The sequence below is a fragment of the Phalacrocorax carbo genome, chromosome 10 (assembly GCF_963921805.1).
Source record: "Phalacrocorax carbo chromosome 10, bPhaCar2.1, whole genome shotgun sequence".
NCBI classification, from domain to species: Eukaryota; Metazoa; Chordata; class Aves; order Suliformes; family Phalacrocoracidae; genus Phalacrocorax; species Phalacrocorax carbo.
In genome coordinates this window covers 12,674,573-12,693,359 of record NC_087522.1, presented here as the reverse complement: position 1 = coordinate 12,693,359, position 18,787 = coordinate 12,674,573, and the positions used below count along the sequence as shown (strand labels likewise).

At 42.4% G+C, this 18,787-nt stretch overlaps 1 protein-coding gene and 1 long non-coding RNA gene across 9 annotated transcripts in view; one reads left to right on the top strand and one right to left on the bottom strand.

Moving 5' to 3' along the window:
* Positions 1-8,225: 8,225 nt before the first annotated feature.
* Positions 8,226-18,293, bottom strand: LOC135315217 (uncharacterized). Its single transcript, XR_010374669.1, has 4 exons — positions 17,980-18,293; positions 14,922-14,997; positions 11,374-11,395; positions 8,226-10,738 (listed from the first exon to the last, which is right to left on the bottom strand). It is a non-coding gene; the product is annotated as an uncharacterized LOC135315217 (long non-coding RNA).
* Positions 15,080-18,787, top strand: part of RMI2 (RecQ mediated genome instability 2) — a 30,556-nt gene continuing 26,848 nt past the window's right edge. For 4 of the 8 annotated variants that reach the window (XR_010374667.1, XR_010374665.1, XR_010374666.1 and 1 more), the window contains exon 1: positions 18,170-18,484. Coding sequence is in view for 5 of the 8 variants with exons in the window: in XM_064461920.1 (XP_064317990.1) it covers positions 18,214-18,484 (271 nt within the window). In the remaining 3 variants the exon portion in view is untranslated. Of the gene's footprint in view, positions 18,485-18,787 lie in introns of all 8 variants that reach the window. The other 4 variants (XM_064461925.1, XM_064461923.1, XM_064461922.1 and 1 more) reach the window with 3 other exon arrangements.

Here is an 18,787-nt window from a genome sequence, read left to right as displayed (position 1 = left end):
GATTTGGGGGCAAAGAGGGAAACACTATGCTTGAGACTGGGGAGGTAAACCCATTGGTTTTCATGGTGTCGTGCTCATTGAGTTGTTTCGGATCACATATGAATCCTCTTCATGTGCAGACCTGCTGCATAAAATACCAAGAGTGGGGCAGCCTGCAAATCTTTGGCAAATGGATCATCTCTTGTGATTCATTCAGCATCCTTTCTGTGCTCTGTGTATGATGATCTCTCAAATGTGTACTTGAAAGGGAGGGCTAAAGCTGAATCTGGTTTTAAAAAATAAGCCACAAGCAGAGTTTTGTGCAGCATAAAAAAGAAAAAGTGATCCTGAGTGTCCAAAGCTGCCGACATATATTTCCAAAGCAATTGCTGCTCGACTGAACTGGATGTTTTTACTGGCTATTTAGAAACAGCTTTAAAAGACTTCCTTCTCTTTCACTCATACCTTCACTTTAAGACACTGAGTGTGTTACTGGCCACTTCCCAGAAGTCCTGTGGCTGATTCTAATTTGCATAAACTTTTCTGTATACTGGCAGAGAGAAGTGGGTCCAACTGAAGTATTTCCTTGTCTTTATATCTCTTCCCTTATTTTCTCCCAGCCCCCTTTTTTCAGGGCTCAGGAAATATGATGGCATGTTTGCACTGGAAAAAGCAGATTTGGGGCGGGGAGGGGGTGGTGGGCTGTGTCATGGTGTTGTACTCCACTGGGTTTACTACACCAAGGAGCACTCCATGAATGGAGACAAGTCCTCATCACTGGGGATTCAGCAGCCATTCCCCTCTGGAAATGGGATTTTGGTGCAGCTGTGAGGCTGTGCAGAGACCCCATCACTGTTCCAGAGAATCATTACCCCATTTCCTCTTCTCTTCTCCTAATCAGCAGCTTGCACTTCAGAACAGCACATACCACAGCCTTCCTCCCGTCTTGCACACTGGTGCACGCACTGCACTGATGTTATGTGGTTTACAAAGCCAAGAACTGAAAAACTGGGCAATATCAGATTTACATTTGCACATGCAACCTGAAATCTGCCCACTCACACATCTGTTCACTGAATGATGCAGGGGTGCTGATGAAATCCGTGATCTTAAGTCTTGCACAAAACTAGGACAGGATTTGCAGGAAAAGACAAGGAAGGCCCTGTCTAAATTTTAAGGGCTGGAATTTGCAATTACATTTTTTTAACATAGTTTTCTGTAGATAATTCTGTATTTTACAAAGAAGAAAGGCATAAAAATAAACTTTGCTAGCATTCCAGGATGTTGTTTTGATACCAGTTTATTGTTGTTTTAATTATGTTAATTGCCAGAAAGAAAATGTGCAGTATGCAGGAGAGCAAGACCCTTGTCCACATGCTGAATTTAGACATCACTGAGTTGAGGCGGGACAAGCTGGCAGAGCTGTGGTTCTCCCCACCTTTTCTGGATCTTTGAGTTCCTGCCTTACTTAAGACTAATTGTGAGACAACAGAATTGTCCAAGTTTTGAAGGTAAGTGCTTTTGTGCTACTGTAGCTGCCTGTATTCCTAAGATATACGATTACAGCATGCTAGTTTCTAAACAGTTCAGCAATGGAAAGCATACATGCAGGTCAGGTGTGACATACAAATCAGAGTGGATGGAGGAAAGGTACTTTTGTACTGGAGGTGGAATTGTAGAAGGGGCAGTATTTCTTCCATCTGAAGTGAATATATAGAAACCTCATGAAAAATGGATGCTAAACATGTGGCCTTTTGGAAAGTGTCTCTGTGCAAATGCATCCACAACATCTAGAGTGATAAAAATCATCTACTGAGCTGAGTCGAATGGCATAGCTGAAGTGGAGCTGTAAATAAAGTGGTAGGTGGTTTCCTGCTAAAACTCCCCTGCTTGTCCAAGAACTCACTGTGACTCAGCCATTGCAGTCACTGGGAACTCAGCGCAGACACCCTTTGCTAGTTGGGTATTTTTACTTCTCTTTTTGCACCATATCAAAAGGGGCTCCATTCATCCCTGGAGGAACTGAATTGACAATATGACCCATTATTTTTTGTTGTGTTAAGGCAATGATCTTACAGCAGACCGAGACTGGTTGGACTTCTTGTTAAGCTGTCTGATTATCAGCGATTCATGCTTGCAAAATGGTCTATCTGCCTGGATCTTTGTTAGGCCTTCACGTGGAAGTTCTTGGGACATACATTAACATACTTTAACTGGGCTCTTACCTGCATCTCTTGATGGCCTAAAGACTGAATTTTTGTTGCTTACATTTCATGTGCAAGAAGACTCAGGAATGACTGGGGTTTTTTATTTTCGAGTGTATGTGTGTAAATATGCTGAATGGAAGAGAGATAATTATGTATTTGCTTATAATAAATTTTCTAAGGTACCTACTTTTCCTTTAAAGAATTAGCATCTTTGGAATGATGATCTGAGCTGGAAGAAGCTGCACCCTTGTTAAAACAACAGCAGTAGCAATGTCTAGTAGTTTTTAGGTCAGCAGCATCTAGAGTCTCACTTGCCCTAGAATATTTTATGTTTGAAGCTGTCAGAAGTCATCTTACTGCTCTGGGCTCATAGTTTTTGTACATCCTTTGTCATTTGTCCATTTTGAACCTGCACAGATAGCTGCCTCTCCCTGTGAAATGTTCTGTACCCACAAGGCTTTAAACTTGGTGTTGGCAATTAATAAAGCAGATTTGGGAGATTTGCAGGTTCCCATGAGCTGAGCTAGAATGGGCTGTTCTGTTCTTTTTCCATCTTTATCCCATGCAATATTTATTCTGTTGCTTCTTTGTTTCCTCTTCCATTTCTAGCCTGTCTCCTTTCCTTCAGTTCAGTCCTTTTCCTCATTTTTTTCATTTTTAATTTATTATACTCCCCTCTGCTAGCCCCAGCTAATTCCTTATTGGCTTCTTCCATAATACTGCTGGAAGTTTCTCCCCATCTGACCTTTCTCTGTGTGAACAAATCCCAGTGTCCCAGGTTTAAAATTACTCCACTCTCTGCTTTTTTTTTCTGCTTTTCAGCCTGATGTTTTCTAATTGCTCGCTGTAATTTCTGTTTAATACCTCTCAGTTTCAAGGTGCTCTCTGCCTTTTGCTTGCTTTCTCTCTCTGATGTACCAAGTATGCTTGGTACAGGTTTTTCTTCTGAGAATTAAGTCTACCTTCTCCTCCAGAGTTTTCAGTTTAGCATCTGAAGGTTATCTGTGGTTCCTTGTTAGTGAACTTCCTTTCTGGGAAGTTCAGCCTCCTTGTATTTTGACTCAGGTTATTAACATCAAAGTAGATTCTTTCTTTCTTGCAAATTCCCATAACTGCCCACCTTTCTTCTCTTTTCCTCAGTCCTCTCCTGTAACACACATGGCAGTGCTATGCAGTGCATTGTTTTATGAAAGCTGACACCCAGTCGCTTTTCCCTCAGACAAATCCTCTTTTGCTGTTCTTAGAGCTGTGAATGGTGGAGGATTTGGTATGTTTTGAAATCCTCCCATCTGAAAAGCAGGAGTCAGGGTGTTCACAAAGCTCACTAGAGGAGGGGATACCCAAGGAGCTGGTACCAGGAAGGAGCTCAGATTATTGCAGAGGCCCAAGGGAACTGAGGGGTGTCTGGCATTGGGGGACCTGACACTGGGGAGTGAGCCAAAAGGCAGGGGCAGTGCTGAGAGTGCCTGAGGGTTATGAGAATTCAGCTCTGGGGTGATTCCAGGCAGGTAGAAGGGGAAGGCCCAGGAAGCATGTATAGCCCAGGGTTGTTGGGTCAGGGAGGGGACGCTCTGGTGTGGAAGGCTGGATATTTTTATTTCGTGAGAAGAAAGGCAGCTCTATAGAGAAGGGAGAGGTTTTGAAATGGGTTTGGAGAAGTGGGGTAAAGGATGTGGAGGACACCAGCTCCAAAGACTGGGGGAACTGAGAGCAATTGGTGGAAGTGTTGCAGATGTGGTATGGATGAGGGGACTCAAAGGCAGGAGGGGCCAGGGCTCACCATCTAGCAGAACTGGTGCCATTAACGGGGATGCTGGTTTGGGGACTGAGGACACACAGTGACCTGCTGCATCCCCCTTACTCCAGATGGGCTGCTGTAACCCTCACAGCCCGTCTTTTCTTCTATGAGAAATACGGTGGTATATAGCATGTCAGTACATAGTGCATCCACTTCCAAATAGGAAGTTTATCAGACAATCTGATATCTACACTAAATGATAATTTTATTTCACCAGGTGACCAGAATTCTCATCCTCCTCCTCCCCCATGTGCTCTTTTTTGAAGGAAAATTACTGGTCAACGTGGGTGGCAACTCTTGTACCCCACAATCACAGAGCGGCTGCTGAGATCCTGCCTTCTGAGAAGAGCTCCCCAGAATGACCGGCAAGGCCAGTGAGTAGGCAGAGCCCAGGCTGCTGCAGAGCGCTGCACCTATCAGCATCCCTGCAAGGTGACTGCTGCTGCGCGTGTAACAGGACAGCCCGCGCTCACGTCGGCAAGGGAAAGTGTTGCACCCTTATTGGTCGTGGTGAGTCATTTGCACCTTCTGCTACCTCTGGCATGAGTTTCATTTGAAGTTACTCTACTGCATCGTTATTTTCAATATTTCCTTCACCAGAAGCTGGAGCCACAGTGGTGAAAATAATTATGTTTACCAGAATCTGTCATTAGAATTGGCAGCTAGTTCCCACTAGAAATAAAAGAATCAGATTTTGAACAGCACTAGACAGTGCCATTCAGGTACTCACACATGAAGTAAAATTCTATTCATCAGAATTAATAAAGTGAATGTAATTCCCAGGCATTCAAATGTACCTCCCTGCACCTTTTTCTATGTGAATGGCAATCAAGTAAGAAAACAGTATGTGGGGGACAAATCCAATTAATGATGAAAAAGAGGAATTTACCAGAAGACTAGCCAGCCTGTTTTAATTTCAAGACAAATTTGTGTCATGCTTTTGTCTTTACGTAACACTGTGTGAAACTTAACACTAAGCATTAGCTTTAAATGTGCTTCTGTACACCACCACCTTGGATTACATCCATGTATTTGGTCTCACGCCTATTGTGAGGTTGCCAGTGGCTCTTGTGGCCATCCAGAGCTTTGTCTACTCTTTGAAACTACAGAGTGGCCTCACATAATTAGATAACTCCTGGACCACTTGGATCACATGTCCTGCCTTCAGATACACAGCTTTGTGGTGGCTTGGAAAACTTTCCACCAGGAGTTTACCTCAATGTCTTTTCTGTTTTTTTCTTGTACAAGTGATGAAGTAGTTTACAGGGACAGGTTTTATAGGAACTTGGACTCAGCTTTTCAGAGGAATTAGGAGCAAAAACTTCTTTACTTGCACACTGTGCCTGGTGCCTGTCAGGTATAACTGCTGGGGCTTTCTGCTGAAATAGAAAAGCCACACTGAAAAGTAAGGGAAACAAAGATAGCCGTAACAACACTCAATTAGAATTGTGTCTGTTTATATCTGAATCTCTTGTTTGTAGGAAGTTCTGTTTTTATCTATAATATTATGCAAGTTCCTATAAAAGTCAATTTAATTCTAGTACTACTTAATTTCCAAAGAAATAATTTGATTTGGTGTTTAGAAAACTTACTGCCAAGCCCCCTCTACTGGACAGAAAAATCATGTTTTCATCCCTGCATGCTGAAGACATCTAATAAAAGCATTCCAGCTTATTACTTTTCAAGCAATTACAATCTCAGAGTTCACAATATCATTACTATCTTTCTATTATTATCTATCATTATCTGTCATGAGCTGAGCTTTAGAGAAGAGTCAGGATGGTTGCTGCAAATGTGTTCGGATCCCTTCATTTGAATGAGTATTCAGTCAGTCTGTTGAAAATTCATCCTGTCACCTGATAATTTTATCATCCAAGTCATTTTCAGTAGTGTCCACCCTCTTCATCCCCCACTATCTCTCTTATGTATTATTTACATCTTTTGTCAGTGATCTCACTGCACACAGTTAGAGTGTACTTGCGTAATATGTCTCTATAGGAAATAATAGAAGTCTGAATCCAAGAAGCACACATGCTTTTCCAGGGCAATTCAAACTGCAAAGACCTGCTTTGCTTATTTTGAAAGTGTGACAATGGAAGTTCACTAGGTGAAAGGCAATACTGTGTGCTGTTTAAACCATGCTTTGTCATTTGGGTACGACAAAGCCTTTTGCAGGGACCAGCTTTATATTTACCTATCAGGAAATAGGCTGAGGAAGGAAAGACAATCCATTAGCTTGAGCATTAAATTAGGACATGGATTTAAACCCTGCTCTGAAACAGACTGGCTGGTGACCTCGCACCAATTAGGCTAGAAGTCAAAAAAGAAGTGTGCCACAACATTGAGCACTTCCCAACAAAATTTTGAAGTTTCTGAGATAATGTGTTGGACCCATTTATGGTCCTCTGTGGTGCACTTTGAGAGCTACGTTTCTTTGAAAGGAGATTCAAAGCAGCCAGTACACCATACAAGCAGCCAGAAAGGAACTATTGCCTACAGAGGTGTGTCTGAAGCTTTTTCCCCTCTTGAGCTTGTTCAAACATTGGTCTTCAAAGAGCCTTTTACAAATGGAGCAAGCCAAGACAGTGTTGCTGGGGCAGCTGATTAGTATGTAAAAGACCTCTTCAGTATGTGGAAAAGTGAGATTTGTGTCCCTGCCCGGCAAGAGGGCAGTCAAACTTCAGTTCCTTTCTTTTCTGGAAGGTGTCCTAACTACTGAGTAGAGGTCTCTTCTCATTGAAAGGGAAGGAGAAGTATTTGTTAGCCAAGAGAGACTTGGAGCTTAACAGCTAGAGCACTCACCTATGAGTGGGAATCACCTGATTCTGGTGCCTCCTCTAAGTGCTGTTACATATTATACATTAAGCAGTTATTAGCTAAGCTACATAAGTGGTATTTGAAGCTGAGCCAGAATTCAGTGGCTCAACTCTCTCAAATCAAAGCGCCAGTCTGCAGGCTTAAAGGCAAGTCTCACTCTTTCTGTAGGTCAATGGCTCTTGAATGCCTTTCTGTGAACTAATGCAAGTTCATGGGAAGACCAGAGGATGTTTCCTTCTATAGGTTTGTGGTGAGGTTGTCATTTCAAAATGAGCTCAACAAGCACATCCTTGAGTCTCTTTATGCCAGGAAAGGATCTGAGCCTGAATTTTCCACATTCAAACCTGAAACGCCTACATTCCCACAAATGAACCTACTGGTAAACTGTTGGATAAAACTGATGAGGTTGAAAAGATGATGGTATCCTTTTAAAGAAAATGTCTCTAATGAAGTCTGTGAAGGGATGAGAACTATTTCAAAGCTCTATTATTTCATTCAGTTTGAAAAAGTAGTGACAATTGTCCCACAAAAATCAAACTGTAGCAAAATTGAGGGAAGGAAAAACATACTGAATTGGTGTTTTATGTTAAAAAAATACTTTTTAAATGTAACTGTATTTCAGATGAGAATGTGAAATAATGTTTCCTAGAATATACTGTAGTAGCCAATAAATGCTAAAATTAACAACAGGTTTGGAACAGAAAGAAGTCTAAGTAGCCCTGAGTTCTAGGAAAGTTAGAAAACGAAGCCTGTGTTTGGAACTTATGCTCAACCTCTTCACTCACAAGGCAGAGGGTTAAATACAAGTAGTCTCAGTTTTTGTGTATGCAATGTTTTGTGACTATGCAACATTTCCTGTCTGCTGAAATGCAGCTGCATTGCCTCCCAGGTTTAAGTCAGCTGTTGCTTTATGATTGCAGCACAATAAAGAGTTCCCTTTCCTTCTGAATGAGAAGTTTTATTGCAGGGCCTGTGCACATTGAAGAAAGAAAAGAGGAATAAAAAAAAAAGTAAGCAGGAAGTACTTCAGTCCCAAGCGGTGGGTAATCAGAGACAGCTCTGCAACCAGGGGGGAGCAGTCCTTCCTTCTGAGGCATTTGGCCAAGCTTAGATGAACCTCAGAGTTTTCTAGGCCTGCAGCCTAGACATCTCATCCTACCTTCACAGAATCTTGTGCTTCTATGACCAGAGCTAACCTGCTTTTGCAGCGGCCAAACTGGCCAACCAAGCTGTAGCACTTGGTAAAAGCTGGGAGCAGGAGGCAGAAGCTCCCTCCTTCCTGAGTGGAATGGAGGACCAGGGCTGACCCGGGATATGACTTGCCACTTTCCAGAGGCCTTTTCATGCAGAGCCTGTTAATTTCTTACCTTCTGAAATGCACAGTCTGCCCATTTATACAGAGCTGCAAGATGAAGATACAACTTTAGAGCTATTAAGTTGAGGTGCTGTATATTCAGACATTTACATATAATGTAAAACCGTGACTGAAAACCAGCGAAATGAAAGCCATGATGGAAACTTGTTCTTTAGTATGTGCCTGCACAAGAAATGGCTACCAGGAAAGATAAAAGCTTTTCTCCTAAAGCATCTGTCTGCAACTTTACTGATGAAACAACAAAGCAACAGTACACCCTTTCCTACTCATATACCAGGAATTTAATGGGGCTTAATGCAAGATTACAGATCATAAACTATAGTTTGAGATCATTGCAAAACATGCAAACTGCTTCAAACTCAAGACCAGAAACTTAAACTTTCTCTTTCCCCCCATTTTAGGACTTAAGAACTTCATGACACTTCTTCTTTTATGACTTTACAAGCATTCTTTACAAATGTTATCAGTTAGCAACACTCCACAGCTGTGTGATGAAAAGCGCAGAAGTACTGGCGGAGGGAGCTTTATTGTTTTACAGCTGGGAAATGCAGCCTTTAGAAGGAAACACATCTATATATTTTACAGATCAGAGGATGAATGAAAAAGATTCTCTAATTACTTTCAGTTCTGTTTCCTTTGGCTGGAATTTCTGTTTGCCCTAGCTAATCACAAGTCCAGCCAGAATCCAGGGTAGTACAATGACATTTGTAAGAAACAGAAGGGAAAATAGCCACAAGCAAAAGGGAGATTCACTGAATACTGCCAGCTTTGAGTAAAATGTGGCACTCTTTAAAAGAACACTCATGTGACTGTGAACTTTAGAGATTTCCTTAATAAGGACTGTTCCTTCCAGCCTTGATTTTGCAAGTCGCTTATGACCATTACTCAGGCTGATACCAAAGAAGGATTAAAGTATGTAGCATGTCTCAGAAGGCACTGTGTACCTTTCAGAACAGGGCCCAGGTCAGAAGAAACAGTAGATTGATACTGAGTAGTGCTGGTTTTATAGGTAGCATATACCGTAATTTAACTGGGCTAGCCAAAGTATTTTATGAACTCTACCCATGTTATATATACTGAATCTAACCTATATACCTGAATGCTTAACTTTACCAGGCAGGGCGGAGCAGTGGAACTGGGGAGTGATTGGGGCCAGCACAGTTGCATTGGAAAAATGTCTGCCCTAATCTATTAATTCCTTCATCAATGTGGTTAGTCACTGTTAACTAAACTGGATGGAGGAAAAAAAAGGGGGCTAGAGAATATTTTTGCCATTGCCCAGATGTTCACCCTAGTATTTGATTTGGCAGAAATTAGGGTAAAAGGGATTGCATCAAATGACAGTGTGAACACAATACTGACTGTGCTTCAGACTCCTTAGCTCCACTGGTGAGCGCTAGAGGCTCTTGTGGTGTGCAGTGGACTGAAACACCACTGAGTTCCCAGCAAAGGAAGAGCCACAGGTACCAGAATGCAAATAAATCAGTGGTGTCTGTCAAACAGTAGGTTCAACTATTCAATTCTCCCTCTGCCTTAAAATCAATGAAAACAATGAAAATGAAAATACCTAACCCACATCTGTCAGGATTGTTTGTTAGTAATCACAGTATTATCTTTTAAAAGAGTCGAGGTAATGTATAGTCAGACTAGAGAGATGTGTAGATACGAAAAAAGAAACTACTTTGTACCTTTCACTTTCACGCTGCACAGTTTCTCGTAAATGAAGCTGTAACCGGCAGCCAGAGTACTCTGACGAACTTTGCACTTTGCCTTGCAAATCTGAGGCTGTGTGCCGTCCTTTTCCATTCTGAAGTGTCTGTTGCCTGAAATTCATATCTGTTGCAATTAAAATGTAGCAGACCTACAGATCTTCAAATGCTCCTGTACAAAATTTGAAATTATTTGAATTTAAGTGCTTGGAACATCAAAACTCTAAAGGTGCAAGCAAAAATGTGCACACACTGTCTGTCATACCTGTTCTGTCCAGCTACTTTATGCTATGGGACATTTGCATGAATCTTAGACACTATCTACACTGAACTGATGTCTCCTAGTCAGCTCTTAAAATATTGACAGTTTCTATTTTGAATAAACAAGCACTGTTGGCTTCTTCAACAGAGTGCACTACTGCAAGTCTGGTTTTGTGGGCTCGTCAGGTTTTGAAAATAAGGCATACTGGTTTTGCATTTATCATTTATTGCTGCTTTTCATGACAAGCTGAAAGCATGCTGAGCTTTTGGCTTCAGTATTTTTGACTCACTGAAGAGTCGCTTTTTGGCCTTATTTGAACTTCAAGTCCAAGTTTTGTTGTTTAGTTTCGAGGGCTGCCATAGAGCAGTCCCTTGTAGCAATGAAGAGCCTTTGTGGCAATAGAGCTACAATTAGAAACAACCATTGTGTTGCCCAACTATGTACGTTTTAGCCGTCTACAAAAATTGAAATACATATTTTAATATAATTCATTAATAATTATTTAAGTGTATTCAGATAAATAAATATTTATATAGTTGCCTCACTGCAGTCTTCATCACAACCATTGGTTCAGTAGAAAGGTCGGGTTACCTGTACAGAAGAAGTGATTTTAATATTTTCCTTTGAAGTAGGTTCATTTCACAATTTCTTTGTATGTTTGTTTTGTTTTCCTGTTTAGTTCATAACACAAGGTCTAGAGTCTCACTGGAATGAGCTGATGAAAATCTTTTAGTACCTGTAGATATATTTACCTTAATAGAAACTGAGTACCATGAGGTACTCATAGATCAGTTGTCAGTGGTCGTTGTTCAAGACTTCAAATGCCAGCAACAAATGTCTGACCTTCATTCCATCAAACTCATATTTGACCCTGCATATTCTGGGCTTAGTGGAAAGTCGTGGGTCTTAATTAGAGAGTTTCAATATAGTGTTTATTTTAACGTGCTGTATAGATGTAGAACCTGTGATTAAAGTCACTTAAATCAAGAGGTGGAGACAGTTTGTGACATTTTAATGTCAAATTATATTTTAAAATGTGTCATTTCCATGTGAGTCATAGAGGCCTTTCTAAGCTGAACTGGGGAGATGTCTCCCAGTTGGCTCATGCAATCTTGTGTCTTTTGATTATTTTTCATAAATTAAAGAAGCCTAAGAATGCAAAAACATATTTCAGCAATTGTACATTGAATGTCCTGATTTAGGAAGAATTGTGTGATTTTACTTACCATTTTATATCTTCTCTTTGACCTGTTAAGAGATAAATAGGCCTTGTATAGTCAATACACTAATGTGACTTTCATCCAAAATTAACGCTATTGTACATGCCAACATTCATTCATTCATGCCAGCAGCTGGGGGACCAAGTTGCTATTTGTAGGAGGTATGGCAATAAATGCATTCTAAGTCCAGGCTTCTAACTACTTCTGGTTTTGAACCTTGCTTTACAAAATGCACACCATAACATAAGAAATGGAAAAATCAAGCTTATTTAGGCCCCAGACCACGTAAGTACATAAAAACATGTAAGTGCTATTCTTGAGCAGCTTTAAACAAAAGTTTCACTGCTGTTGATTTTCTCTTCATATGATTTTTGCTTTTTCAGTCATTCAGCTGTTTGATCTGAATTCATGCTCTGCTTCCCTGCTGAGAGAAGCACAAGGCCAGCTGTTCCTTCAGCTATGATTGTAGCTTTTGCTTTCTGAAGTACCAATACCGGCACCTTCCCACCCAGCACTTAGCGGCATTCTTACCATTCAAGGCCATTTCTGCTCTTCATCCCAGTATTGCTGCCAGCACCAGGTAAGTCAGGAGACCAGTTGCTCAAAAGCAGTTTCTAAAGAGGATACCAGTGCTGCTAGTGCCCTGTGTCTAGTGCAGGATTCCTTTTTGTCAAGCATCCTCGAGCAATCACATGGGCAAAGCTTTAGTCACAGCCTCTTAGAAAATAGATACAGCCATTTTACATGGAGACTCTCTAATCTCAGTGCAGAATTTGGTTAGTTAAGGACAGTCACCACATCTGTGTCTTAGGTGATAGTCCATGGGAATACAAATAAAAAATATTGGCTAAAGCATAGGGAATAGTGAGGAGTATTCACTTTTCACACAAGTTTTCAGCAACTAGAAAACAACTGACTGATCTGCTTGGCTGTGTGAGCTGCCACCAAACCTGCTATCAAATCTCTGTCTCCTGAAGGCTCTGCAAAATACTCCCTCACACAGCAACAGAGATGTGGGCTTTCTCCTCTCTGGCTCCCTATCAACTCTTGGAGGCTCACCTCAAACTTTCCTCTTCAAGTAGCTTGATGTTAATCTTAAACTTCCAAAAGGTTTTTCCTGAATGAATGCTGGTGTGTGCCAAGTGTAAGACTGATATAAAATTCCTGAGTCATATTAAAACTTTGAACTCCTTTTAATCCTGCTCTAACATTTTATTCATTTCAAATTACCTTGATTGGTGATGGTGTAGCTGTGATGTTTTCTGTTTAAACAAGATAAGGCTCGTAGGGAGAGATTGCCTCTTTGATTGAACCTGAGAAAGATCTTGCCTGCTTGAAAATTTGACTATCAGTAGAAGTCTCTCCCTATTAAGCACCAGAAATCTATTTCATGAATCTTTGAGCAGACCTTGAATATTGCAGAACTCTACCAGTGCTTGCTCTGGAATGGCTGTAACTTCTCAGCCTTACTGGCCTCTATGTATACTTCTAATATTTGACATCTCAGATTTTAAGTTTTTGAAAATAAAATCCCGCTCTTCTGATTAATTTTCTTTAGGAAGATTAGTCTGCTCTCACTCCACTGGATGAACTGAATGCTGATGATGCTAATCAGAGTATACCTATGCAAAGCCAGCAGCTGTCAAGGGAGGACACCGTGGTCTGTATTCCCTTACGCTAGTTATAGGGGGTCACCAGTCCTGTTAACCTTTTCCTAAACATCCAGTTCTTTTGTGAAGTGAAATGAAGTCAGAAAGGCTGAACGACTGAAGTCTCCTAGCTACTGGCTTCACTTCAGTCAGGACAAAGATCTAATGCTTTGGATGCCATTCATATTTCCTCTTTAAAAAGTGTTCTTTTTTTCTTGGTATAGGAATTTGAATAAGCTCATCTTGAACCCAGATTTACAGACTGTTTCTAGAGCAGCAAGCAATACTAGTAAAGACTATGATTAATTCCTTTTTTTTTTTTCTTTCATCATGTTATGGTCCTATTCCATAGAATGCTGATTTATTTCAGTTACATACCAGCATATTTATAGCATGGAAAAAATAAACAGGTGACACCCACTTCTGCAGAATGCAACTGGAGCTCTCTAAGCATTTCCTCTAAATATTCTTTGGAAATGAAATGAGTCAGCTAAGCCGAAGAGCATTGCACTGTTTTCATAGTCTGTAGGCTACCATCAGTAGGGATGTGTGGTGAGTGGCAGGAACTGGTTAAGTTTGCATGCTGGTGACAGCAATGAAATAATTTCTCACGTTAAGGCTGGCTGTACACGCTAAGGTTTCCACCCTCTCTGAGGAGGTGCCTGAGCCAGATGCTGTTTTTCTTCTGCCACAGACTGGGTGCAGCTGTCAACTCCTGGCAGCTGCAGGACGACTCTTGCCACAATCCTCTACTGATTCCACTAAGCATATGCTAACATGCAATGTACAGCAGCTGTACTAGGTTCCTAAGAAAAAAAGCGTGAGAGGGTGCCTTGCTGATGCTTTACTTGATAGCATTTGCCACAGAAGTTAGTTCATGTTAGAGTGACTGCCATGCAGTTTTGACAACCCTGTGGGAGAGGCCAGACTTGTTGTTGTTCATAATAGCATTATGATGTCTGTCGCTCACATTTACCTGCCAAGTCACTTCTAAAACGTGACTTATTCTGAGATACCTGCTAACTAAAACTTTGGCAAGTTGCCCCTGGAGTTTTCCTCTTTCAGCAGATTACTCGCCTGGCTCCAGGTCTTTTGAAATTGCTGGTTGAATATAGCTTAGCATCCATATGCCAGACGGATCAGTCCCAAAGCATAAATTACAATCAGCAGAAGTTCAAGTTAGGGATGCAAATATGACTGACTTTCAACCCATTAATTTCCACCCATTGAGCCATTATTTTCAAATAATTAATTAAATTCAGTGATAATGAGGTAGACTAAGAAAAAAAAACCTGAAGGATGAGGATGTTTTTCCAGACTTCATCCAGCATGTCAGCATGTCTACATTGCATCTTTTATGCAGTACAAACCAAACATCAGGAAAAAATTGAATTTTATATTCTTGGGATTGTTTCATATAGTTCTGTGTGCAGTATAAGGAAATAGGTGTAAACTAGGATAGATCTCTTAAGGGTGAAACTTGGCAGTTCTTGTCTGTGCTAAAAGTTGTCCTTCAGTGAAGTTCCATATGAATACCAGGGAAAGGAAGACAGTTTGTCTCAGAACCCTCTTCCCACTTATGGAGTAATGCATTTTTAGTAAGTATTGCTTTCTTATCCTGCTTCTGTTACACTTAGCTCCTGTAGCTTCTTCCTTTTACCGAAGGAGTACATAAAAGACAATCATATCACTTTGCAGTTTACTCTGTGATCGTTGGCAATCCACTGTCTGCAAGAGATGCTAACACAGAGCAGCACCTGTCAGCATGTTGCAGAACAGAGTAGATGGAGAGCTGCCGTGGGCCTGTCCCCATCACACTCAAATCATTTGAGCTTCTGGGCTGCTGCTGACAAGTTTTTCTATAGTGTCTGTTTTATGGACATTTGTGGGCCATTCTGACATTACCATTATGATCCATGTATTTATCAGCTCCACGCTTCATGACTTTTTTTCCATTCATCTGTGGACCTTCCAAGTGGCCCTGTTTTGAAAAAAAAAGTAAAAAATACTAAAATATATATGCAAAAAATAATCTTGATTACTTGGATTCAAAAAAAATTTAAACCAAACCATTACTTTTTTTGAAGTCTGGTTAGTGACTTCTCAGTACTACAAAAGAGAAACAGCGATAAAACCAAAGAAGCTTTTCTGTACACATTAACTAATGGGCTGGGAGAGGGATCTGTTTTAAAACTCTTGTGTAGGATGAAAGTCTGTAAAATATCAGAATTTCTGGCCAAGGCAGAGAAGGATTTTTCTGATTGTGTAATACCAGCCTTTTACCAAAATTAGGGGAGCAGAGAATTGCTTCCATTTTAAGTAGTACCGTCAGTGAGAATGTAAAAATGTATGAGCTGGACAGAAAATTTCAAGTTGCTGCTTCTTTGGAAATCTCTTTTCATGGAGATCTAGGGTTAAATTCTTTTCTAAGTTCTCTTGACACCATATCAACAAAACAGTGCTAGAGTAATTGAGGGAGACCTGGCTGCTGCTACCTCTGGACTATTTTATCTATGTGTAGTCTGACCTTTTCTTACCCATACTGTGACAGCATGTCATGTGCATGTCCACGTGAGGAATAATGTCCTTGAAGACTGCTTTGTAGAAAGGCACATGTTGTAGCAGGCAGAAGATGATTGATTCCCTCTTTTTAATCCATGCAAACCAAAACTGTTTCACCCAGTGTGCTCTCAGAAGATGTGCTCAAGTTTAATCCAGTGTAATTTACAGCCTGTCAGCCACCAACTTGTTGCCTTTTCCAAATGTGTGCTGAGATTCCTCTGCTACCCTTAAATTAGAGGATGATCGGTGTGGGATCATCTCCAGCAAAACAGCCTGTTGAGGCATCAGGCATTTTTCCTGCAGCTGCAGAACATGTCTCCATGCTGAGCTGAGCCAGGTCTTCAATAAGACCTTTGCAAATAGTTCAGTATAACTGCTTTTTACTGAAAGATAAGGATTTTCTGGTTTAGGAAAACAAATCCATTTCTTGGTGCAGATCACCAGTGCTTCTGCCCTTCTCATTAACACAGTTTCTTCAAGGAAAATCTTTTAAAAGGGACCTTTAGTCTCTCTAGCAGATTATACTCTTGTAGGGGTCTTGCCTTCATCTATGGATTTAATGGCTTAATAAGCATTAGACCCTCCTATTATACTGTAACAAATAGGAATACAATACTTTTATCAATATTTGGCACAGTTACCTTATTTATGTGGAACTAAATATTGATGCTGTCAAGCGACTGCAGTTTAGGGGCATAAATTACAAATATTCTTCTCCTGTGAGCCTCGCTCAAATTTTGCATTCATATACAGTAACCATATAATGTCTTTCTATTCCTGTAAGCCATATGATTTGATTGCCAGATTACATGATTCTGTATTGTGCTTAGATGTCAGTGTTTTTATTGTTATTACCAATATTACCTTTTATTCTTACTGTAAATGGTAACAAAGTTAACTGCTTCCTTACACTATAAAAGGAACAAAGTCCCATTTACAGAATGTCTCTAAACAGAAAATATCTCTGGGAAAAAAAGGTATGCTGAATAAATAATTCATAACATGATGGGTGAGTAGAAAAAAAAGCTCTTTTGATGTATTTTGCTACCCAGAACAAAACTGGATTTTTAAAATAAAGTAACTGGCTATTTTAATGGGGAACAAAACATGCTTTAAAGAAGAATGATTGCAGGGGTGTCAGTTCTCTATGTTATTTTCACCCATTTTGAACTTTTATAGGTAACACAACACTTGTGAAATTGAGGAATCCGTTCACTTCATTTTCCTGATTCTTTTCTTTTTCTTTGTTTTGTTCTCCTGTTTTTCCATTAGCTTATTTCTTGGCTTATTTTCTAAATTAAATGTCAACCCACCCACCCAAAGGAAACCACAACATAGCAAAGATTTCAGATTGCAGCAAAGCAAAATAGCCCTTCTATAATATAAACAGACAGCAAATAAATTCCTAAAGGCCTTGGAATTACTAAGTCTCCCAGCTTGAAGCTGTCTATATTTTCAGTGCATTATGATCCAGATTTCCACGTAAGTATATACAATAAAAAGATATCCGGAAAGCATCCCTGAGAAAAACAGCATGTGCATTTTCTTTTTTCTCACAGAACTGGAGGATCTTCATCAACTAAACAGTAAACATTAAATGATCATTTCTTGCTAAGTAGTGAAGAAATACTTTGGGAAAATATCTGGGATGGCTCCAACAGCCTGGAAGGAGGTGTAGGCGAGTCTTACACTAGGGTAACCCTGGGATGGGGGCAAAGAGCAGAAGCCAGTGTGCAGGGTGATGAAATTGAGACACAGCAAGATGTATTTTCTGCTCAAACTAAACCATTGAATCAGATCTTACAGTAGTTTTTGCACATAAAGAAGTCAATCCTGGATTGAATTCGGGTGAAATGACAACCAGCTAGTCTAAAACTCCGGAGAGGCTCTTAAATTATCATTGGTGGTGGAGGGGAGGTGCTAGCCCAGGGCTGGCTGGTGAATCGCACTTTTTTTGTCCAAGTCACAAATTACAGCCAGTGGAGCAGCTGTGCATGGGTGGCTTGTAGGGAGCAGATAAACCACTTGGGAGTAACTTCTCGTTTGCAACTGGCATCAAAAATAGCACGCCTCTGCCAACTACGTTATTATCCATGTAAGTCCTTTTTGCCTTTAACACAGAAAACTCGGCACCGGATGGGCTGGTTGTGGGAGGTGGCGCCTCCAGTTCTGGGGAACAGGGCGGTTGTGCTGCCTCATCAGGTGAGTGGTTTATCGCTGACAGAGCGGCGGTGACGGGCCGCAGAGTCACTGTGAAAGCCGCTCTTTATGTGACAGTGAAGCAAAGCGGCGCGGAGCACCGCTCAACACCGCGCACAAACAAGCAGGCTGCGACTACCAATCTTTATTTTAAAGTGACACAGCCGGTCGCCTGCCGTTGCCTCCGCGACCCGAGGCTTACCGCCGAGCTCTGAGGCTGATCTCCGCCTTCCCCCGTCCCATGCCCGATGGCGGCGCCGCGGCGCCCGACCCCTCAAGTGGCCGCCGAGGCGCCGCGAACGCCCACCGCCGGGGCGGGTCGGGCCGCGCGCCGCTTCCCGCCCTTTCCCTGCCTCAGCGGCTGCGCGCCGCGGGCACTGGCGTCCCCTCAGCCGCCTCAGGCCCGCCCTAGCCGGGCGCTTCCCGGCGCGACAGCATGGCTGGGCCCGCGCCGGGGCCGCCGGTGAAGGTGCTGGCCGCCCAGCTGCGGGGGGCGGTGCGGGGCGCCAGCGGGACATGGCAGCTGTCCCGGGCGGAGGCGGGCCGGGCGCCGCTGAGCCTGCGGGCCGTCTGGATGCAGGGCACCGTGCTGGAGGTGGAGCGGGGCGGCGGGCGCGGCGGCTCGGCCCGGCTGCAGGACGGCAGCGGCACCTTCACCGTGCTGGGGGTGGAGGAGGTTCCCAAAGGGCGGCCCTGCCTCAGCGCAGGTACCGGCCGGTGGGGGGGCGGGCATTGAGTGGCCCCCGGGGGTGGGGGCTCCCCCCGCGTGTTGCGGGGCGCTTTTTCTCCCCATATTTATTTTAAAGTAATTCCGCAGATTCCGTGCTGGCGCCCGTCGGGTAGCCCCCCCTCCGGCCGCAGGGGCCCGCGGCAGGCGTCGCTCCCGGGCGGGACAGGCACACGGGGTGGGGTGGCCACACGCAGGGTCCCGCGCACAGCCCCTGCGGCCGTGCTGCGGCCGTGGGTGCACGGCGCGCTCCCGGGGTGCGGGGGAGTGCGGGCGGCCGAGC